Raw genomic sequence first — 25,211 nt, 5'->3', positions numbered from 1 at the left:
AGCTTGCAGATGCCTGACCAGCTTGGCCAATTCACACATTCGGCTGGGAATCAGATTGGAGCAGGGTGATCCATCTATCCCTAGTATGAAGCCTATCAATGTTAGGTCTTATGAGACTCCTGTCTTAGAACAATAAAAGGGGAAAGGGCAATTATTCTAACTACCAATAAAGCCACAGACACGACTTTCTTGTCCTACATCATTTCTACACAATTTTGTCTGGTCTGTAAGGCTACCTAGTGTAGATGATTGTTGCCTCTCCATATGCACCACAGCCACACTTGAAACAAATGTTTTTAATTTTAAAACTAATTATATATCTATAATATTGATGGCACACTCGGTTATTTTAAACCCTCCACATATTGTGACAAACAGATTTCCTGCAACAGGCCAAGTCATGCAAAGCAAACACGTTTTAAGTAGTGGGGAACATAAGTACAGAAGTAAAATACACCCACTGAAAAGCTGCTGGTGTCAAACAATTCTTTATTCTGCCATTGCCCATATTTAAGTGACACATTCTTTGCTACCAAAAAAAGGGTATGTGTGGACGGGTGGTGGAGGAGAAGGTGGGGGAGAATCCATCCGACCAAATGTTTGCGCGAAACCTTGCAGGAACTGGTCACATCACATGTCTTAGAAACATCTACATGCTTTGGGCTTTTGTGTATATCGCAGGCACAATGGAAAACAGAAAACAATAAAGGCAGGGAAATTATGCTTTCTGATCAAAGGCAGCTCAAGACAGCTGTGGTGTCAGAGGCAGAAAATCCAAATGGCTCCTGCCCAGTTCTCACCAGTGCTTAAAATGTAATGATTGACAGCACACTGCCCTGGAACGGTACCCGCAAATCTGCCACCTGAATTGGAAATATTCACTCTGCCAAATAGTAGGGATGGCATTGCTCCTTTGGGAACTTTTCCATGGAAGGATTTAAATGGTGTATGCATAATTTGCGTGGAGTTCCGGGTCGATGTGATACACCTCGTTCAAGAGGCGTCCAATCACACTCTCCATGTTCTTATGATAGTTACTAGTGAGGTCCCGGATCTTTGCTGTGGTTTCTTCATCTATTTTTGTCGATAGGTTCCCTTGAGAGCCCATGATCTACAAAGGCAAAACAAGACATGTCCCGTAAACGAAACAGGAAGAAATGAACAAGCTTGTGCCAGTTTCTTGAAAGACAGGCCCAAAACAAGAAAGAGAAACCTCCTCCCTTAGTCTTCTGCACATACACTCAACATGGAGGAAGCGAGTTGCGGATATCTTCTCTCGCTACAAACCAAGCTATGGAAAGGAGCATCACAAATCTCTCCCAGTGCTTCCCCTTTCCATAACACGTAGTGTACAGTGATGTATGATGTTGCTTCTGCAAAGCCCAGCATGAAAGCGAGAGACCATGGGTGGAATTCAAGGTTGTGCTAGTTGGTCATTCCACCAGTAAAAGCATTTCTGCTTGCCAGAAGAAATGGTCTCCCCTCTCGCATCCCTTTATGCTGTTCTGGGGCTTCTTCCAACCAGAGAAGATTTGGGGTAGGTGCAGAGGGAGGAGAGGGGGGAGCCCTGCTGCTCTAGTGGGAGTACTAGCGCACTGTGTTAGTTGAGTTCGGTCCCTTATCTCAGCCTACCAAGGTTTCACACATGAAAAGAATTGGAAGAGGGGAGGAATTGCTGGTAGACTACAAATAATGACTGGAATTCCATCCATGGTCTCTCACTTTCATGCTGGGCTTTGCAGAAGGAACGTCAGGCATCAGGGACCCCTGAATTGAAACACCCACAATGGTTTGATGTGCATGGAAGATGTATTTAGAGTGATTACTCTAGCTCAGCAAACTTTTTCAGCAGGGGGCCCCACTGTCCCTCAGACCTTGTGGGGGGCCGGACTATATTTTGAAAAAATAATAATAATGAACAAATTCCTATGCCACACAAATAACCCAGAGACACATTTTAAATAAAAAGGACACATTCTACTCATGTAAAAACATGCTGAATCCCGGACCGTCTGCGGGCTGGATTTAGAAGGCGATTGGGCCAGATCCACCCCCTGGGCCTTAGTTTGCCTACCCATGCTCTAGCTTATGTAGTGTGTCTGGAAACAAATGGAAAGTATCTTTAGCTGCAAGCATGTGAGTTGGGTCTTTGAACAGGAAGCACTGTGGGAACTGGACCTATGCATCTAAGCATCTGGGGTGCATGTAACCAGTCACGCATAGAGGTGAAATACACATGCTCGTTGACATTCCACAGAGAGACTATCCTCAGCCAAGTAAGTGTGAGAAGCAACCCTTAATTTATCCAATCTTCCCTTGGTACTCTTACTCACATTGGACTGCTTATGTCTGAAATCCTTTTCCCTTTGTAGCCTGTAGTGGTCAATCTCTGCTGTAGCTTCTTCTTTGGCTTGCTTCAGTCTCTTTCCCTTTCCTGGGAAAATGAAAAGGAGAGGTGATTCAGCTGGCATTGCAGTACAAGTTAATATTATTTCTTTTTTTATTATTACAGAGGGTTTTTTTGGATTTGATATCCCGCTTTATCACTACCCTAAGGAGTCTCAAAGTGGCTAACATTCTCCTTTCCCTTCCTCCCCCACAACAAACACTCTGTGAGGTGAGTGAGGCTGAGAGACTTCAGAGAAGTGTGACTGGCCCAAGGTCACCCAGCAGCTGCATGTGGAGGAGCAGGGAATCAAACCCAGTTCACCAGATTACGAGTCCACTGCTCTTAACCACTACACCACACTGGCTCTCAAGTTAGTATTATTTCTACATAGCCTTTCTTCCATGCCTGGAAATCTCAAGCCTGCGGCTTAGAAAGGGCACAGAGAGCACCATCCTTGTATTCAAACACAGCGAACTTGCTGCTCGCCACCCCTTTGAACTGAGCATTAGCCTCCCCTTGGACTAGAAGAAACTCTGCTGCGGGCTTGCATTCAGTGTTTATAACCCTGCAAATAAACCTGTTAGGTTACCAACCACCTTGTGGAGAATGGATTCAACGGCCGGAGTTCAACGCGCAACACAACATTTCTACTACAAGTTATCTTTGCTCCCAGTGTAGAGATAAGGAATGAGATTCCCCACCCGCGTTAGTTTATCAGGGCTATTTCACAGAGACTCCTGGTATTTCGTATCTGAGTGACATGGGAGCAAGTCTCGAGCTCTCCTGTTCCTCTGCCTGGTGTGCACATCAATAACCCAGGGTTGCTAACTTTTGATTTCAAAAACACTGTTCCTCTTGGTGAAACTGGGATGGATAAAGGACAGGAGATGAGTCTGAGCCGCAGTAGAATCTCTGGCAGATTAGGCAAGATGTCATGGGCTGGTTGGACAACAGAGGAGTGGTGGGAGGAACCAGCCGGGGAACCACGAAGGGAAGAAGGCTCGGAACCCAGGGAGCAGTGGTAGGGCAATGATGAGCGGTTGCAGGGAGAAGACTGGGAAGAGTGGTGTTGGATGCTGACGGGGTAACTTGGCTTAGTGAGCGGGGAGAGTCTGTGGCAGAGAGAAGTCAAGAATCGGAGGCAGAAGCAGGTGAGTAAGAGGAAGGAGGCCAAGAGGTAGAGATGAGTTAGGCTGGTCAACAGTCATAGGTGTGTCCTCCCTCCTGCTATGGCAGGCTCCCCTCTCATGAAACAGGAGGCACAAAAACAGGCTGCACACAGCTAGTAAAAGCTTGAAAACACAGCTCAGTATAAGTGAATCTTAAGTGAAGCTGGCTAGAGATTTGACAGGTAACTGGCTCTAAAATGGACCATTTTCAGAAGGGGAAACCAAGGAGAACATTTAGAGAATTTGATCCTTGCAGATCACATAGTGATTCTGTCCAGTGGCACCAATCCCTTAATTGGCGTTTGTCTGTGGATATAATCTCTAGTTTATGTAAATAATAAGAGTTCCAATAAGGCTGGGTGAAATAGTCATAAAAGAAAAGTACTTCTACAATACTTTCTGTCCATTGTTAATACTACCATTGTTTATATGATTTCATATAAACACTCCTAGAAAACTTTTGGTTGTGATAAAAATGACAGTTTCTGTGCTATTCTGCTAAGTGGTATTTTTCCCCATGTTTCCCTTCCAGGCCCAACCTTCCTCTTTTGTCACTCAAAAAGTCCAAAATGGCTTCTCATCAATTAATGTAACGTGTCTCCAGATTGTATTACACCTGATCCAGTGACTCCAGGGATGATGGGATTTGTAGTCCAATAGCGTCTGGAGGAGCACAGGTTCTCAGCCCGGTTTAAATTTGTTGAACTGTGTGAATCTTTCATCTTGAGATCAGCTATTGAGGCAGCGCATAGTGTCTTATTTCTTTTATTTATTTAAAGGGAGGATATTATTATTGTTATTATTGAGTCTGCCCTTTTTTTTAAAAAAAATATTTATTAGAAGTTTAAAAGTTACGGAAAAAAAGCACAAGAAAAGAAAAGAAGAAAAAAAGAGAGAGAAAAAGTAAAAAATACATAAAAAGAGAACAAAAAACACAATACATCATAACACAAAGAAAAACAAAAACAATTAAAAACACATCCAATATTTATCCTTATCTTTCATTAACTTATTTCCTCGACCTCCTCACACCTCCCTTTTTTGTATTCCAGTTATTAACTATATCAGCAAATCCTTTCCCTCTTTCACTGCTTTCTGTCATTTAATTATCTTAATTTATTTTAACATTATCTTACCATCAAAACCTTAAAATTTATTTATACTTAACTCCTTATAATGTTTCTACTAAAGTCATGTAATTTCATCCCAACATTTCCCAACGTTCATTAATTTTACAATATTTCTCTAAATAGGTTTAAAAATCCCCCCCCCAATCTTCTTCCACCGTCTCTTCTCCCTGGTCTTGGATTCTGTCAGTCCTTTCTATCAGTTCTATAGTGAGTCTGCCTTTTTAACAACGTACATAAACTTCCGAGAGGAAGCACAATTGCCTCCATTGTCACTGAGCCTGTCTTCTTCCTCTGTTCCCCACCTGCTGGCTACAGGAAGGAAACTCGTATGGAGTTTACTGGGCATTTTGATTATGTGCCGACTCCATGATCAGGAACTCTTTATTTACTAGCTCTCACATCAGCAACTCAAATGTTCCCAGGCTCCCTAACCGAAAAGGCACTGGGCACTGTCACAATGCGTTCCTTGGTGCAACCGTTGATGACTCCCTATCATGCTTTCAGCTTCAAATCAAACATTTCTTCTCTCTCTCTCTCCCCCCCCCCCCAATTTCCAACAGCCACAGCCAGAGAACAGATTTTAGTTGTCGCTGATGAGAAAAGACATTATTCTGCAAGATTTGCCATATTGATTTGCAGCCAGGAGCCTTTCAGTCAACACCAACTGGATTCTATTTAATGCTGGCAGATTTCCAAGGCACTACAAAGATACAGTTCAGCCGCTCGCTGAGTTGCAACATTTACATTTTATGGGGTTCCCCCCTCCCTTTTCTCAACACTTGCTAAATGCAAAGGTGGGTGGGGACATCAAAGGAGGTTTCTAGCACAAATATGCCGCCGACATGAAAGCGAAGGTAAAGTCGAGAAGGGGCGGAACAAATCACGAAATGAAGGACGGGAAAGTGACGATCTTAAAGGTAATCTTTAGGGAACACTAAAAACAAGGCCGCCATCCCATTACCTGGGAACAAATTCCATTGAACTCAGTAGGACTTACTTCTAAAAAGGATTGCACTGTAAATTTTGCAAAGACCCGGGTTACTACAGGACCGGCCCTACCATTAGGCAAAATGAGGCAGCTGCTTCAGGCAGCAGATGCTGGTGATGCAGTAGCAGCATTCCCAGGCCACCATTCCTCCTGGCCTCTCCAGACATTTCACTCTGCTGCCACGTAGCCCGTCCTGAGCCCCCTAATCTGGTTTGATGCCTCAGGTGTAGTGGAAGATGCTATTCCTCCACTGGTGTCGATGTAAGGTTCAACTGGTTCTGTGTGCCGAACTGGGGTGGGGGAGACCATTGTGTCCTTTATCTGAGGCAGCAAACTATCATGGGTCAGCCTCAGGTAAGTGCCCACATTCCTGAGTGAATTGCATTTGTTTACTTGGATTGGTAGGTTGAAATCTTAAAAATAAATCCTATGACTTTTTTGGAACCTGAAAGCATAGCGTTCAGGGATTCCTTTCATATTTTACTGGGGTTTTATAATTTGTTGGAAGCCACCCAGAATAGCTGGGCCAACCCAGTCAGATGCGTGGCTATCTGTCTGTATCTATTATCTATCTATCTCTCCATCATCTATCTATCATCTATCATCTATCTATCTATCTATCTATCTATCATCTATCTGTCTATCTATCTATCTATCTATCTATCTATCTATCTATCATCTATCTATCTATCTATCTATCTATCTATCTATCTATCTATCTATCATCTATCTATCTGTCTATCTATCATCTATCTATCTATCTATCATCTATCTATCATCTCTATCTATCTATCTATCTATCTATCTATCTATCTAGTAAATGGACCTCTGGCTCCCTGGTGAGAGTTAACCATTTCCATGGCCTCTTCAGCAAGGGAGGGAAATCTGTGTTATGGAAAAATATGTCCATTTCAGTTTCTCATTTTTTTTCAATCTGAAATTCAGTTCTCCACATTTCTACATCAGTTGCGATTTTAAAAAAAGTCTCCATGATTTATTTATTTTTGTGTAAAGCGATTTTCACCAGTAGAATGTGTTGATATATGCTACTCTTTGCTAATACACACAATTATATGCACACTTTATCCCAGTATATGCAATTTTGTACACATTACTTGACTGGAGACCTGCACGCCAAACTTCAGAGAAGTGTGAATTTCAAAGGATAGCTGTGTTTCGGTTTCCATATTATTTCTGATACTGCAAATCTGGTAAGTTCACCTTCGAATGAGGACTGAATTGGATTTCTTCCCCCATCCCTAGTGGAGAGTTGGGTGCTCCATCTTACTGGGTAAGATCCCTTTAATAAAAGCTATACTGAAAGCAGGGAGGGGAGAACCCTTCCATTTGCAAAAGGCAGAGACATGCCCAGGACAGGACATAAGTGCCCAGGACAGGAGGGAAAACTGGATTGTTTACTAATATGAAGTTTGCTTCTGTGGGCTAAAAGTGATTGACAATTCATGGCAGCCTCTTGCATTCCTCTTAACATGAAGAGTAGCACAGACTGGGGTTGGCATGAGACAGAACATGTTCTACAAATCAGCCTTTCGGTGACTTGCTGAGTTTATGACTCCCAAAAATTTAGTAATATGAAGTAAAATTGTTTGGTTTTTGTGGACTGGCTTTTTCCCTTCAGTTTTTAGAATTCTGTGTTCAAAACCCTTGCAGAATTGTACACATGCATGCAGGCTATTCCAGTGTATGGCTTATGGCACAAATAGCCAATGGGCTGATCTTCCAGGGTTGTTGGACTCCAACTCCCATCAGCCCTAGCCAACACAGCCAATCGTCAGTGACGATAACTGTAGTCCAACAACAACAACTAGAAGGCACCACATTGGCTATTCCTGGCTTATAGGACGCAGTAGATGATTGGTTCCACCCCCACAGCCAGCATTTTGTACCTGGTTGGTGGATCTTGGAGTTTAAGCTAAAACATAAAGTTGATCCCATAAGTCAGTCCACTCATGGCACAGTCCTGCAGTTCATAAAAGGGGTGTAACACGACAGCAGCTAAGAGCTGTAGCAAGGTGGTTCCCACTTGCGTGAAGAGGCAAACAAGCAAATTCAAACAGCACAGCTCGCTTCACACAGGATGTGATGTTATGGTGCAGTGCTGCACACATGTCCTTGTAATGTATCAGCTTAGAGGAGCAAGTCGCAGGTGGATGTTGAGAGCTGTTGTTGTGGCTGAAGACTGTGAGCTATGAAGTCACCAGTTTGAATCTCACCTCAGCCCAAAGGATGTAAAGAAAGCCACTATTTTCTCAGGCACAGCTCACAGGGCTACTCTAAGGATTGCTCAGATAGTGTATCTTTTCTTTGAAAATGTGACATGTGTCATTGAAAGTCTACTCAATATTGACCCAGAGTAGAACTCAAACGTATAGTTAGCAGAATAAAAACTTAAACATGTTGCAGGATTCCCCCCAAAATAGACCAGAGGCGATTAATATTTCTTCCAGCAGAGCTTTACTGCTACTGAAGGCAAATGAGCATAGTGGTCACAAATCCGATATATTCAGGACTGGCACTGTCCACAAGAAATCCAGTTTCAAGCTGACTTAACTTAAACTTACAATAACTTATAATAAGTCTAAAACTTATTTTAGACTTGCAACATGTAAATCTTGTCATGCTGTAAGCCGCCTTGAGCATTGTTTTTAACTGTGGAAAGGCGGCATACAAATACAAAATGAAATGAAATGAAACTTAACACTATATACAGAATGCCACATCAGAAGGAAAAGAGGTAGGAAGAGAAAGTGAAACCCAGGCTCCTTCTGGCCTTACTTTTATAGTAAGCATGATCTTGATGGAAAGAGATAACAGAACCAGTTTAAACCAGCTGTACTCAGCTTCTCTGAAGGAATAACCCAAACATCACGAACCTTCTGCTTGTTTCCCTCACACAGAGAAGCTTCTAGAAGCTTCCAGAACTCACTTCAATCAATTAGAACAGGAAAGATCTCTACACATCAGATCAATACTTTCTGCACTAAGAAATGCAAACTGACGACATGAATTAAGTAGTGTATAATTAAAATGAGGCCCACGTGCACCCACTCACATTCATCCCTTGTTTCCTACAACTTTTATTTGCCTCCTCCTGTCAGAATTTAGGCTGTAAGCTCCTTAGGGTTTAGGGTGGCCAGTTGCATATCACTTGCAACAGGGATGCCAACTTGAATAAAATATGGGGGGGGGGGGAGGTAAGGCCCATCCCTAATGATCACAATGATGTGATGCACACACACCATTTGAATGGCAATGCCCATCAACTTAGAAGGGATGGTCCCCTTCTAAGGGGGAGATATTTTAGGGGGAGTGTGGGCAAAGATATTTTAGGGGGAGTGTGGGCAAAAGGACCTTGGCTCGTAGGAGTTGACTTGCATATTGCATTTGATTCCTCTGGAAAGTAGGAGACGTGGCAATCCTGTCAGGAGAAGGAGGGCCTTCATTTTCTTGGTATGTGTACATTGACTGCACAACTGCAACAACAACAAAATGCCCGTCAAATGCAACGGAAGAAACAAAAAAAGGCACCACAGAAAGAGCAAAAAGAAGAAATAGAAAGCAAAACTTACTGGGGGGCGGGGAGAGATCGGGTCTACAGTAGTGACTCACCCTGAAAGTGCTACGTGACTTTTTATCACCCCACTAGAAGTAAAATTTTCCATGTTATGGAAACCGAAGAGATAACAGAAGTCGGTATAGCTATCAGAAAGTCTCTCTCACACAAAAGGAGGATGAGGAGAGTAGAGCATGAGGAAAAGAATCAAACTCAAGACACCTATTCTTAAAATCACAAAGCTCCTTTAAGTGCAAGCTTGGATGGAAAGACCAATGGAGCTGGTGTCTCACAGCCGAGGCAGCCATCAGGACCTTGCTTCCTGTCTTCCCCTGTGCTGCACATAAGCTCTGTATATGCTATTGGGAACACTGCAAACAGCTAATTATAAAAGAATTCCTATTCCACCGTCTCATAAAATACCAGGGCAGCATACAACGATAAAACATGAAAAGTAAACCATTAAAAATAGAACAAAATAACCATCAAAATGACTGGCTACTCATGAAGATTTTAAACAGTGACATAAAAATGTCATCAAGAAACGCCTGAAAGTGATTGAGGCTTTTAATACAGGGGACAACTGTCTGCACTGCTCCGGACAATATCAGTGATCAGGCTTGGATAAAAAGGCTTGCTTGCTTGGGCAAGGCCAGATTAAGTCTTGTGGTATCTTAAAGACTAAATAATAACAATGGTATAATTTTTGCAGACTACAAGGAATACCATGGGCCTCTGGTGTTTCAGAGATTCCAGCAAAACACAAGTGGTTTACAAAGATCAGTAACCAATAATAAAACCTCAGAGTTTTAAAAGCACCCATCTATTTTCCTCATCCATGTCACCATCGTCGCTTTGCACAGAAGTCCAGCACAAACCTTAACATGCAACCCTTGTTCACATTATACTTCATCAAAGACTCTACTTCATTCACACAGAACACTACAAATCACTTCCTGCTCCCAAACCTCCAAACTCTCTCCCCGTGTATTAATTACTTTGTTTGTGGGGCGGGGTAGCAGGTGGGGAGAGATACATCAGATAAACAAGGCTATACTATATTAATTACAAATGAACATCGTTTCCTCTGACCTGACTAACCACTGTCACTGGGCCTGGGCAAACTGCAGAGATTCCATGGACCGGGAAATAAGAAATTATACTAAAGGGAAGGGAGAAAAGAGCAGCTCTTTAGGACAAAGGGATTCCTATCTCCATGTGCCGAAACAATTCACTCTTCAAGCATAGCTCTGACTTCGTTAACCAGAAGGTTGGTGGTTCGAGTATATTTCTGAGCACAATTCAAAGTGTTGGTGCTGAACTTTAAAGCCCTAAACAGCCTTGGTCCAGTATATCTGAAGGAGCGTCTCCACCCCCATCGTTCTACCCAGACACTGAGGTCCAGCACCGAGGGCCATCTGGCAGTTCCCTCACTGTGAGAAGCCAAGTTACAGGGAACCAGGCAGAGGGCCTTCTCAGTAGTTGCGCCTGCCCTGTGGAATGCCCTCCTACCAGATGTCAAAGAGAACAACAACTACCAGACTTTTAGAAGACATCTGAAGGCAGCCCTGTTTAGGGAAGCTTTTAATGTTTGATGCATTACAGTGGTACCTCGGGATGCGAACGGGATCCGTTCTGGAGCCCCATTCGCATCCTGAATGGAACATAAGACGCGATGGCGTGTCTGTGCGTGCGCGGGTTGTCCTTTTGCTGCTTCTGTGCATGCGCATGACGTCATTTCCGAAACCCGGAAGTAAGGCGCTCCATTACTTCTGGGTTGCAGCGGAGTGCAACCCGAAAGCGCTCAACCTGAAGCACATTCAACCCGAGGTATGAATGTACTGTATTTTAATATTTTGTTGGAAGCCGCCCAGAGTGGCTGGGGAAGCCCAGCCAGATGGGCGGGGTATAAATAATAAATTATTATTATTAAATTATTATTCGAGCCCACCCAGGGACAGTTGTGGGCAGGATTCCTGCATTGTGGGGGGTTGGATTACATGACCCTCAGGGACCCTTCCAACTCTACAATTCTATGATAGTAAAGGTAAAGGGACCCCTGACCATTAGGTCCAGTCGTGACCAACTCTGGGGTTGTGGCGCTCATCTCACTTTATTGGCCGAGGAAGCCGGCGTACAGCTTCCGGGTCATGTGGCCAGCATGACTAAGCCGCTTCTGGCGAACCAGAGCAGCACACGGAAACGCCGTTTACCTTCCCGCCGGAGCGGTACTTATTTATCTACTTGCACTTTGACGTGCTTTCGAACTGCTAGGTTGGCAGGAGCAGGGACCGAGCAACGGGAGCTCACCCCGTTGTGGGGATTCGAACCGCCAACCTTCTGATCGGCAAGTCCTAAGCTCTGTGATTTAACCCACAGCGCCACCCGTGTCACTGAAAGGGGAAGAAACCAGGCTAGCTCATCTATCTGCACATTTTGCTTCCTAACTTTCTTAATAGGAGGCTCCTTAACTTACGGCTGCTTTTTACAAAGGAAAGCTCAGAGTCTTCCCCCCTTTGGAGACCGGGCCCTGGTGTACCTGCTCCAGGTGGACCATTGATAATCTGGACTTGGCTCAGGTTCTCCTTAAGATATCCCGATCCCAAGCTGTTTCAGCAGAGATCAGTTCCTGATCAAATGGAGAAAGTATGCACGCACACGGTTTATATAAACAGCAGATTTAGGATCAATGCTTGGAGGCTGGCACAATTGCCTCCCGCCCATGTCAATTCTATGTACAACTGATGTTTAAAACCATCTAATATGACATGGGAACACAAAGGAGGTGCAAGAAGAGCAGCACAGACCCAAATCCCCTAATGAGAGCACACTCTTATGCGTTTTGGTTCGCCGATCAGCTCGCTGCGGATGCTGTGATCTTGGTGAACTCGTAAATGGGAAAGCACAATCTCTCGGCAGCATATATTGATTACAAGACAGCCTTTGATTCTCTGCAGCCTTCTTGGCTGCTTCAAATACTTAGAGGGTACAAAGTGAATCCTGCGAGTGCAATAGTCCTGCTAGTGATGAAACGGAACGTAAATATTGCCACAGGATTGCTACCAGATTACTGGGGGTGAAACTGTTGTCGCTGCAGTTTCAAGGTAATACGTGATCAGAGTTGGGGGCTTGACAAAGGAATCTTCACGGTGCCCAGAATTTTTGGAAGGAAGGAATGTGCTTTGAATATGCTGTACAGTAGTACCTCAGGTTACATACGCTTCAGGTTACACACTCCGCTAACCCAGAAACAGTGCTTCAGGTTAAGAACTTTGCTTCAGGATGAGAACATAAATCGTGCTTTGGCGGCGCGGCAGCAGCAGCAGGAGGCCTCACTAGTTAAAGTGGTGCTTCAGGTTAAGAACAGTTTCAGGTTAAGAACAGACCTCCGGAACGAATTAAGTACTTAACCCGAGGTACCACTGTAAATGTGTTTGCAGCCCAGCAGTAGGCAGAGGCAGCTAATTCTGGTTTTGTCCCCATATTACCGTATTTTTCGCTCTATAAGATGCATCAGACCACAAGATGCACTTAGTTTTTGGAGGAAAAATAAATAAATTCTGAATCTCAGAATCCAGAACAGCAAGAGGGATCGCTGCGCAGTGAAAGCAGCAATCCCTCTTCCTGTTCTGGCTTCTGTGATAGCTGCGCAGCCTGCATTTGCTCCATAAGATGCACACAAATTTCCCCTTACTTTTTAGGAGGGAAAAGGTGAGTCTTACAGAGCAAAAAATATGGTACTTTTGGTTGAGTTCTACAAAGGCAACACAGACACTAAGGACGAGGGAGCTGACAGCCAGGGCCATATCTCTAGACCAGATGTAAATAAAAAGAGAGGCAGGTGGTGCTGGCTGAGTTGAGACTGAAGTTAGCAGGATACTGCCCCATCTTCCAAAACGGATCACCTTCCTTTTTATGTGTGCATGCATGCATGTGGATATATGTGCATTAAAAAGTTATTTTGTATCATTATTCCACAATTGCTCCTATGCACCTATCTCAATATTATTACTAATACCAGTTGCCCAATGTATGACTGAAGATTTCACTTGTTCATTTTTTGTTTCCCATTCTACTAGCATCTTATATATCTTTGACAACACATTAACATTGCCTTCTAGCAGGTTTATCTCTAATTGGGAGGTTTGACTTCCAAAGCCCAATTTTTAATCTATTTTAAAGACTTCATCCTCTTAGCCAGGGGTCAGCAAACTTTTTCAGCAGGGGGCCGGTCCACTGTCCCTCAGACCTTGTAGGGGGCCAGACTATATTTTGAAAAAATAATAATAATGAACGAATTCCTATGCCCCACAAATAACCAGAGATGCATTTTAAATAAAAGGACACATTCTACTCATGTAAAAACACACTGATTCCTGGACTGTCCGGATCCGGCCCCCGGGCCTTAGTTTGCCTACCCATGCTCTTAGCCATCTAATGATGGAAATATGCATACACTTTAACATTTAGCCGATGAAAATAGTGACTTCCTATTCTATTTAATACAGGACGCGGGTGGCGCTGTGGGTAAAAGCCTCAGCGCCTAGGGCTTGCCGATCGAAAGGTCGGCGGTTCGAATCCCCACGGCGGGGTGCGCTCCCGTTGTTCGGTCCCAGCGCCTGCCAACCTAGCAGTTTGAAAGCACTCCCGGGTGCAAGTAGATAAATAGGGACCGCTTACTAGCGGGAAGGTAAACGGCGTTTCCGTGTGCGGCTCTGGCTCGCCAGATGCAGCTTGTCACGCTGGCCACGTGACCCGGAAGTGTCTCCGGACAGCGCTGGCCCCCGGCCTCTTGAGTGAGATGGGTGCACAACCCTAGAGTCTGCCAAGACTGGCCCGTACGGGCAGGGGGTATTCTATTTAATAAATTATTATTACTATACTATACTATACTATACTATACTATACTATACTATTATGATACTATTTATACCCCACCCATCTGACTGGGTTGCCCCAGCCACTCTGGGCAGCTTCCAAAATAAAAATTATCATCAAACATTAAACATTACAAAACTTCCCTATACAGGGTTGCCTTCAGATGTCTTCTAAAGGTTGTATAGTTAGTTACTTACTTACCTCCTTGGCTCAGGAGACACATATCTCCATACCCTCCAACATTACTCCAAAGAAAACAGGGACATCCTAAGGAAAAGTGGGACATTCCGGGATCAAACCAAAAACCGAGATGGCTTCTGTAAATCTGGGACTGTCCCTGGAAAACAGGGACACTTGGAGGGTCTGAAATATGTTAGAGCTGGAGTACAGCTTCTCCTCCTTCCAGCCGCACTCCGATACTGGAATTCTCCCCTGTATCCAGAGGAAAGCAATCCTGTTAACCGAGCCCAGCTCACTGAAATCACCTCACACACAATGCTGTTTCTTGTCTTCAGGCATCTTATGAGAAATGGCGGGCTTTCATTTCTGTATCTGTTCCACTGGTGTAACTCTGGAGGTTTCTGGGCGAATATCAGGAGGGTGGAAGCACTGTAAGAAGGATCAGACTCAGACCCTAACGAAGCCACATTTGATGAATGCTTAGCTTTTAGACTTGAGGCGATTGCTCACCCCCACCCTGTTTTTCTCTGGCTTGCCACGCCACGTTGGATTGCATGAGGTTGCAGCGCACATGTGAAGCTGTATCGGAAGTGACACGAAGCAATGTAACTCCTCTGGGCACAGCAATGAGGATGACGCTTGGAAAAACTAGTCTTGTCCGTGGTTCTGTGACTTGAGACGACTCTGGATGGAACTGACTGATCCAGCGGTAAATTATCCGCTCGGTGGGCAGCGCAGTCCCATGTCAGTACCTGTCTCTCCGTGAGTAGATTTAAGCTGCGGGGAACACCAAACGAAAGGAAAACCTTTTGAGGCCTTGAGTCGATTTACGGGCATTTGTCTTGCTGACTCCGCTTATTGCAGGATTCAAAGAGAGATCAAGTGTGATTATACAAAGCCTCGCCAGTGCAGAAACAATCTGGCGAGGAACCACATGGATTTATTGAATATCGTTTCAACTTCTGGGATGCTCATTCTTCTGCCTACCCCATGTTATTTAATTGCAGTTGCCAGACTCTATATGTTAGGGTGATCTCTTGGATTATGTACAGATGGGCACAAACTATTTTGAAGAGTTATTCCGCCCTCCCCCCTTCTGCAAAGAGCCTGAAGTGCATGTTTTCCCAGGGTTAACATTCATTGAATATGACTGAGCTTCTATGTGCTCAGCAACTGTGCCGAAGCCTCCAGCAGCCGCTGGCCTGGAAGTTGGGCTGACTCACTGCAAATGTTTCATGATGCCTGAAATCAAATATTTTGATTCAGGCTCATGCTATCTATCAAACCTCAATATGAGGACGGTGTGTTCCTATTGGACATAGAGGTTTTGCTACGTGGTAATGTGGCATAACACAAACTGGCTGCTGTGGAGCCATGGCAAGCTGTAGAATCGGAGAGAATGTGCTATCCTTTCCCTTGAGATTTAAAAGCTTATGGTTTCAGAGAAGGAAGTAAGATAACCAGAGTCACACCAAGGAATGGGAACAGAAGGTGGTGGCTGTGAACATTAGCACGACATAAAGCTATTCATCATTCATACAATCAGTGGAAACACTCCTCAGACTTAATATAGGAGACAAAATTTCAGAGTGCATTTCAACAGAAGAGGCACTATTATGGGCAGTGGCATAGCATTTGTTGGCAGCACCCGGGGCAAGGCAAGGATTGCATCCCCTAACCTCCTTGGGGGCATTCACTGTGCCCCTGTGGTGGTTGCTCCTCAGGGAGGTCACATTTGCCCACTCAGCTTCCAGTGAGAGCAGCAGCTGGCACTCCTTAGCTGGTCTAGTGGCATCCCAGCAGTGCCAGAGCCACAGCAGGCCTAGGATGAGTCCTGGCTGTTTGGTGGGCATCCTTTCTCTGTGAGGAGAAGGCGCGGCCACAGCCCCAAAGGCCTGGCCCAGGAGCAACTCACATCTTTGGAAGGTGGCCATCACGTGGCCTCAGCGAGGGAATCCATCATGGGGGCACTGGGTTGCACCCCCTCAGCATTCTGCCCCGGGGCCACGGCACCCCTTCCCCCACGCTACACCACTGATTATGGGAAATGCCTTTTGCACACGATGCAAAGATTCATGGTTTGCCGAAAGAGACAAGTGCTTTATGTGCTATAACATCACATCTAATCTAGGCCTTAAGTCTTTGACCATTTCGATGGGGCCTCAATATGTGACCTCTTAAAACACCTCAAAAATATTAAGAGAAATAAGTCATTTCGACATTGTCTAATAAACTACTGAAGCAGCGCTGGGCACTCTCAGCTGTAGTCTCATGACATTGCTTCCGTTTTTAACCCTGCAAAATCAAAAAAGGTGTGCTTGACGCACGGTGTGTATATTACGAAGTTCTGGATGTCATGCTAGCACAGCAGCCTCTAAGTTTTCCCACACGGCCATTGGTCCAGTCACACCAGCGACCTGCTGTTTCTTATTTCACTGAATTTGGACACTGTGAGTAAATTGGCAGCGGCACTGCAGCGCTGTGGATGGATTCAACCACTGTCTCTCTCTGGCTTGGGCTGTGTTACACCTGATTGCGTCTCATGACAGGACCTAGATCTAAACCTGCTGTTTTACACAAGGCAAAGCGAAAATTAATGAAAGGTTTGGATCGCATTAACCTTTTCTTTTACGCACTAAGCGGCACAAACAAGGGCCTGTTGTTTGGTCACTCAAGGACACAGCTGACATCAAGGGTCGGGATATAGCAGACGTTTGATTCATACCAGATGTCTAGATCTCATCACGCAAGAGGTGGTGGCAGAGATATGAATTTAGGTTCAGTGCCTTCTGAGCTTTAATATGGCAATAGGTGAAAGTGAGTAGGCTGAATGCCAGATGATGATTGCTCTATATATTACAACCATGCAAAAAATAATAATCATGTAATCAATACATTTCTCACAACAGAATAGTTTTCTTCCAGGGTTCCTCCCCCCCTTTTCCTTATCTAGGTGCGCACAGTGGGTAGAATATTTTGCCCCAGAGGAATAAGTTCACACACATACTCCCATCACTAGTGTCAGGGTAAAAGGTAAAGGTAAAGGGACCCCTGACCGTTAGGTCCAGTCGCGGACAACTCTGGGGTTGTGGTGCTCATCTCGCTTTACTGGCTGAGGGAGCCAGCATACAGCTTCCGGGTCATGTGGCCAGCATGACTAAGCCGCTTCTGGAAAACCAGAGCAGCACACAGAAACACCATTTACCTTCCCGCTGGAGCAGTACCTATTTATCTACTTGCACTTCGTGCTTTCGAACTGCTAGGTTGGCAGGAGCAGGGACCGAGCAACAGGACCTCGCCCTGTCATGGGGATTCGAACCACCGACCTTCTGATCAGCAAGGCCTAGGCTCTGTGGTTTAACCCACAGCTCCACCCGCATCCCTAGTGTCAGGGTAGAAACCCAGTAATGAGGTATAGCAGTCCCCCATCACATAAACCCATTAGTTGGGAGTGTGTGTGTCAATTAAGCACCCGTGTATGTGGGACAATTCAAGCTTGCCTTTCCCACCCAATCATAGTTTCTGCCAACGTGTTGAATGGGTGAGAAAAATCCCTTAGCAACGTTGCACAGGAGTTGCCTCACTTAATCCTATGCTGCTGGCAAGAGGGTGGCTCCCTTTGGGCTGATCGTTGTCCTCTCTTCCTGCTAAGCATTGATTGGCTGGGAAGGGCCTATATGACCAATTCTGTCGCTATGGTGGAGGTTTTTGAATATTACTGCAAAAGTGTGGGACAAAGCTATGCGGAAGCATGGAAGCTTCATGTGTACACTGCGTTTGCACACATTCTCTGGGAGCGCAGATCACACTGTATATTGCTTTACCGCATTACTAGGAGAAAGCTCTGGGAAAGATGGAGAAGAAATGTAACAGCAGGATCTCCATCTAGCAAGGAAGAAGAAGAGTTTGGAGCTTTATCACTACCCTAAGGAGTCTCAGAGCAGCTAACATTCTCCTTTCCCTTCCTCCCCCACAACAAACACTCTGTGAAGTGAGTGGGACTGAGAGACTTCAGAGAAGTGTGACTGGTCCAAGGTCACCCAGCAGCTGCATGTGGAGGAGCGGGGATGCGAACCCAGTTCACCAGATTACGAGTCCACCGCTCTTAACCACTACACCACACTGGCTCTCGACCCACAAGCATAAGAGGGTTTCTTTACATATATCTAATGTGGATGCAATCTGGGGCCTGCAGTGTTGTCAGCTTGGGCATAAAATTTGAGGGAAAAGCTGCATTTGGCTCAACAAATCCCCTCTTCAGGTCTGTGGACATAAAATAATAATAAAATAATAATAATAATAATAATAATAATAATTTATACCCCCCTCCCCAGCCAAGTCTGGGCTCAGAGCAGCTTACAAGCAATAATAAAAACAAGTTGAATCAAAATCTATCTCCAGGTCTGTTCTCCAGATGTGATCTAAACTGACCTTCAAACTTGCATTGATAGCTATGGCAGCAACATCTATGCTGGCTGAAGCCTCTAAGCCTTTCTCCTTCCTGCTGGCCCCAATGATCACCAAGTACCTCTGCTTCCACACGTTGATCACTATTGCCTTCTCCTTTTCATCCCCCATGTGGCAGAAGCACACACCACTAGGTGCCTGAGGACTGACCCAGTTAGAGAAGATAACAGCAGTAGTGGGCAGGGAGGAGGCAGTGCTAGTGAACAACAGAACCAGCGGGGAAAGGTTAGGCCTGTTCAGTTCACTGGAATATCCTAGTGCTTTGGTTTGATGGAAGGTATGAGCCATCTGGTAGTTGACTACACAATGACAGGCCAGCAGGGATGTCCCACTGGCCTGTGCACAAGGTCTCATGGCTTACTCACAGTGCAACCCAAATTAGATAAGGGAAGGATGTCAAGGAGATGAGTAACTACATAACCTTGAGAGGGCATCTGACGGCAGCCCTGTATGGGGGAGCTTCTTAAGGTTTAATGCTTTATTATGTTTTTATATATCTTGGAAGCTGCACAGAGCGGCTGGGGCAACCCAGTCAATTGTGCAGGGTACAAATAATAAGTTGTTGTTATTACTATGACTTGGCCTCCCTGGCCTGTTAGTATTACATGTTTAGCATGGTGTTCATATCCCAACTTTCCTCCAATCTACTAGCTCTTAGCTGAACAGCAAGATCATAAGCCTTTAAAAGAGGCTTCAGAAATACCTTTTCTTGCCTCCTTCCCCAGAACAGAAAAGCAGCAATCGGTGAAGCTTGTAAAAACTCAACACACAACAACCTCTTTGCAAGAAAACGAAGGTCATGTTTTCCAGTTTAACATGTCAGGCCCTTCTCTGTTGAGAAAGGGCAAGCTCAATGTTTTGCTTGACAACTGAATCCAGCACCAACAAGGGCGGACTGCAACTGGCTGGAACAGATTGCCTCGGAACTGGTGCTTTCTGAAGGAAGGGCTTATGGAGGTGGGTGCCACTGGTCTGCAGGTTACTAATTAAAAGCCCAGCACTCAGTGAGGAAGCAATTTTGGATTGTACACACTCTGCAGGCCACAATGCAACATAAAAACCTCTGGGGCTGTATAAGCAATTCGCAAACCAGCTCGCCCGTTCGGGTGAGTGGTCTGCAGCTAATCTGGTTAATCCAACTGAGTCAACTGTACCAACTGCAGTGGAGATGGCCAACCCGTGTGTCAAGGAACTGCCATCGGAGCTGGAGGCGGAGAGAAGGCTCCAGAGGGATGGCGGAGAGGGTCCCAGTAGGGAGAGAGGTAGCCCATCCACTGGGGAAGGAAATCAGCATAACACCAGTGGAGAAGGGGGGCAGATGGGGGAATCGGAGAGGTGGCTCCAGGACTCTTCGCAGGAGACCAGCGGAGAGGGGACGAGTACTCCACTGCCCACACCCACCCTGCGCAGAAGACTTCCGCGCAGTGATAGTAGGAGAAGACTGGGCGTCAAACAGCTTTTATGCTGGAAGAGGTTCAAGAAACGCCCACTGACGGATTCTGCCAGCGACTGAGGCAGCCACGGAACTTGAGGCTGTTCAGACAGAAAGGGTTCAACCAGGCAACCTAGCCAGGAGTAACGGCAAGTTACGCACGAGCAGCCCCTAGAACCATTACACCGTGCGACGCTGTTCTGAACTGCTGGTCCAAAGGAGGGCTTGTGGGAGTGGCTGGGTGCAGGGATACCAAAGAAGGAGGTCCAAAACACCAGAGTCATCAGTTCTAGTGCCTTATGAAGGAAAGGTGTAGACTTACAGCAAATCAGCCTGCCAGGTCTCCCAGGGTTTACTGATGTAGGATGGATGCAGCAGCAAGAAGATGGCTTATCTGCACCCAAGCAAACATTCATGCATTCTTTATACACAAAGCAGCATATGCCACTTGGGCCTGGATTTCCCATCTCTCCGCCTGACCAGGTGAGGGCACAGGCGGCAAATACCCAGATCTTACAGATAGTTCCCCTTTCTGGACTCAGAGCTCAGCACCCCAAGCCCCCATATAAGGATAGTATCAAAGGAATCCAATTATCAAAGCAAATGAATATAAATATACATGAGCTCGTTGCTATAACAGCTACCAATTAATTGTGGAGGGGTTTTGACTACCAAGATGGCGTCCGCTGTGCTTCCAGAAGAGTTTGCCTTTGGGTCAATGCAGACACCCTGTGTTGTTGGACTACAGCTCCCATCATCGCTGACCATGCTGGTTGAGGAAGATGGGACTTGAGAGTCCAACCACCTCTCGAAGGCCACAAGTGGGTTACAGTCAACTACAGTAGTACTTAATGGAAGTGAATGAAGGGAGAAGGAGCATAGCTCTGAATGGGTTAAAAAAACCACACCACAAACAAAAAACACTGCAAGCAAAACTCTCATTTCATGGACTTGAAGCCAATTTCATTGGTTGAAAGCCCAGCTTCAGATACATCCCAAGATAGTAAGGAGAAAGAGTTTAAGAGAGAAATGGAAGCAGAAGTTAAAATGTTGAGTAAAGATGAACTAGCGCCAGAATTCCTATGCTTATTCTACAGATGTTGCTGCAAAACAAAAAGGCATATGATTTTATATTTATGACTTCATACTCCTCATAAGTGAAGGAAAATGTACTAGCTACTGTAATAGCTAGTCTGGAGAAAGAAGCAAGATGTCAAGATTTTAACCACATTTGGGTGGGAATGTAAAGTAGCAAAGCAACTCTGTATTAATGTGATCAATGCAACTGAGGGCAATTGGAAAAGCCCACAGTTTTGTTCTTGGGTGGATGGGAATAACAACAACAACAACACCAACATTTATATGCCACCCATGTGACTGGGTTACCCCAGTCATTCTGGGCGGCTTCCAACAAATTAAAACACAATATGGGTTAATTTTCGGTTAATATTGATCCAATATAAAAATAAACATGGGAAATATGTTAGTTACAGTGGAAATATTAGTGGCCATTAGTTGGAACAAAAATAACTCATCATTTGAGGCCTAGAATATATTTGTGTGTGTGTGTGTGTGTGCGCGCGCGCACATGCGCATGTGTGTATATATATATATATATATATATATATATGTGTGTGTGTGTGTGTGTGTGTGTGTGTGTATATATATATATATATATATATATATATAATGGACTAATATACACACGACAGACTATTATAAGAAATGACAGGAAGAATAAGTGGGCAAAAATAAAAATCTGTGGATTGTTGGTATAAGTTTATTTGCTACTGGAATGAGAAAACAAATGATCAGAATGATATAAAATATGTGTTGGAAGTAATCTGCAGGAATAATATGACGAGGAGATAACTTTACTTATAACAATACTACAAATTTAGTTACTCACTCGGTATAATTTATGTTAAACAGATAGATTTGTTATGACTTTCTGTCTATGCCTCTTTATGTGTAAATGACTTATTTAAAACTAAAAAAAAATACATTAAATAAAAATTCCTGTGCTTTTTCCATTGACATTCATCAAAGAAATGCAGTCAGCCCAGGGGCTGCACAACTTACTTTTTTTGGCTTCCTCAAGCTTGTCCTTGGCACGCTTTTCAGCCTGCAAAAGCTGTTGGATTCCCTGAGACTGGCTCGTCATTCTGGCTCCTTGATTTCAGAGGTGCTGTGCGGTGACTGGGAAAGAGGAAGGGGACTTTATGCTGTGTCTTGTTGTGTCAACATTAAGAGGATTCACTTTGCCCTGCCCAAGCTTGCTGAAGCGAGATTCATGCTCTGGGAGGTGGCTGTAAGGGAGGCGAGCAGACCAGTTCTCCTTTCCTCTGGTTTATACAGGATCACTGAAATGTTTTGAAAATCTGATGCCTGTGTTTGTCCATAATATTTGTGGACCTTTTTTTTTTTTTAAGAGCAAAAGTAATTAGAGTACCAGCAGGTCCCAGGACACTTTCAGACCATTGCTATTTTCGAGTGGGAAATTAACACACCAGCAAATTCTGGTAATACAAGTACAGCCGGTTCCTTGATTGTGCAATGAACCCGCTTCCCCAAGAGATCAGACTTTTTTTTTTGCAATAAGGTGAAACCACTGGAAAGCACAGGATGACATTAACCTGACACAATATCACATAAGCTCTGCACAAGCGTATCAGGATGAATGCTCAGGAAACAATGATTGTCTAGAAGCACGTTTAGATTTTAAACAAATTCAACGCCCATCAGCGTTATCCCATATTTGCCGCATGTGTTGAATCTACCTTTCTGTGCCAGAACCAGTGGCAACATGCCAAGCACTGCTACTATCTAGACTTTGTGGCATCCAGATGTTGTGCTGGCAGGGGCAGATGATGGGACTTGTAGCGCAAAACATCTGAAGAGCACCACACTGAGGAAGGCTGACCGAAACCCTGCCTAAAGTAGAATTTATGTGAAAGGTGTGAAATGCCAACACCTACAAAGTGATTCCTGGGATGTGGGGGTTACAAAATGTGCCCTGTGGTGGCATAATTGCCTGTCACATATTTCAGGCTATCCCCACAGTCACATTTCCCCCCCTGAGGTTCAGAGACAACGAATAAATAAAAATATATATACAAGGGACAAGGGGGTGTGAACTGACCCTCTCCTGCCAGGCCAAACCACAGAAAAAGGGTATGAAACATGGTCTGTGAAAGAGCATTGTGGCTGAGGCGGGAGCATGGCTTGGGGAGCGGGGGAGGGGGGCAAAGAGCAAGGCCTGGACTCAATACCTAAGGTTCTTCACCCGTGAATTAGGTAAAGGTAAAGGGACCCCTGACCATTAGGTCCAGTCGTGGCCGACTCTGGGGTTGTGGCGCTCATCTCGCTTTATTGGCCGAGGGAGCCGGCGTATAGCTTACGGGTCACGTGGCCAGCATGACTAAGCCGCTTCTGGCGAACCAGAGCAGCGCACAGAAATGTCGTTTACCTTCCCGCTGGAGTGGTACCTATTTATCTACTTGCACTTTGACGTGCTTTTGAACTGCTAGGTTGGCAGGAGCAGGGACCGAGCAATGGGAGCTCACCCCATCGTGGGGATTTGAACCTCCGACCTTCTGATCGGCAAGTCCTAGGCTCTGTGGTTTAACCCACAGAGCCACCCACATCCCTTGCCCGTGAATTACATCATTATAAAACACTGTAAGAGAAGAAGGACAAGTCGGACACTTAACATCACCTCATGGGTGAGCCACGCATGTGGTGCCTCTAGGTGAGCACACATGCACCTCAGCAGCGAGACCTTTTGCCAAGAGACCAAGAACACCACTGCAAAGCTGTCAAGCAAGGCCGGAGCCTCCCTCAGTGGTTTGGATCCTGTGACTCTCACAGACGTGAGAGAGCACCCAGCAGCCTCTATTTTTGGAGGAGTTACTGTCACATTTCTTTTTTAAGAAATAAAAAAATGACTGCATTTTATGATACAAAAAGGGGAAGTGCAGGCCAGCTGGAAAAAATGGTTTCTACAGCAGAATGCAGCCCTCCCAGTTACCTCCCTTGGGGATAAAAATGTAAAAGAGAAAATGAAAGCCTAAAACGGGAGAACAACAACCACTTTGCATATTTTCCCAGTCAATTGCTGACCAGTACAGCCCAGGGGTTCAGCCTGACCCCCTCAAGGAATTCCCATGTAACCAGAACTCCAGATCACAAGGGAAGGTTCCTCTTATGCACCACAGCCATTTCCTGACCACAGACAAGTTAAGCACTAAGAGCTCTTTAACTAATTCCCATCCGGCATGTCTGAAAAGTGGCAGATACTTTACCAGGGCTTATGCACCTCAGATGTCAAGTCCAGGGACAGGCAGGCTAAATGGAAGTGAGCCTTCCACTCTGAAACCACCACAGCCTTATTGGGTCTTAAGTCATTTGCAGGTGTGCTGCATTAGCAAGTTCATAAATTGGCAGTCGTTAGTGGAGGCAGCCTTTGTTCCAAATACAGATGCAACGCTTCAGACTTCATACAACGATGAAAGGGTCAAAACAGCAGGATGCCAAAGAGCCTAGCTGGGGGGGAGGGCATTTGTATGTGCTTTCTTTTTGTTTTGAGTGCAAGTTATCAAAGCCAAAGGAAAAAGGTTGTGCAAACACCTGCATGTGTGTGTGTGTTTGTGTGTGTTTAATTCTACCAAAACGAGGCCAACCATCGCTGTTGTTTTAACCAAGAGAACTTCTTCAAACAGATAAAGGTATGAACCTCAGAAATGCAAAAGTCTCGAAGTTTCACATCGACTAAGGCTGCTTTTCTGCAACACCGGACTCCTACTGCGTCCTGTTTCTCCTCCTATTCGCAGAGGCTTTTTCTCACTTTAACTTCTAACCACATCCTGTTTGATTCTTGGAACAAAAATTCTTTTGTGTTTCTTAGCATGGGGCCGAGCGCCACTGAGGCCTTTATAGTCTGTTCTCTCACAGCATCTGGGTGGTGGAAGGGAAACATAGAGACCGTAGATTGCGGCGACCACA

The 25,211-nt window shown here is 45.0% G+C and overlaps 1 protein-coding gene across 1 annotated transcript in view; it reads right to left on the bottom strand.

Moving 5' to 3' along the window:
* Positions 1-469: 469 nt before the first annotated feature.
* The window catches only part of ATP6V1G3 (ATPase H+ transporting V1 subunit G3), a 33,622-nt gene continuing 8,880 nt past the window's right edge, over positions 470-25,211 (bottom strand). Inside the window, exons 2-4 of the mRNA XM_083445427.1 lie at positions 22,290-22,406; positions 2,334-2,434; positions 470-1,111 (exon numbers count right to left, since the gene is read on the bottom strand). Of these exons, the coding sequence (XP_083301553.1) occupies positions 938-1,111; positions 2,334-2,434; positions 22,290-22,371 (357 nt within the window). The 5' untranslated portion in view covers positions 22,372-22,406 and the 3' untranslated portion in view covers positions 470-937. The remainder of the gene's footprint in view (positions 1,112-2,333; positions 2,435-22,289; positions 22,407-25,211) is intronic.

Source organism: Podarcis tiliguerta, assembly GCF_965153285.1.
Source record: "Podarcis tiliguerta genome assembly, chromosome: 6".
Classification (NCBI taxonomy): Eukaryota; Metazoa; Chordata; class Lepidosauria; order Squamata; family Lacertidae; genus Podarcis; species Podarcis tiliguerta.
This window is presented reverse-complemented; position numbering and strand designations above follow the sequence as displayed.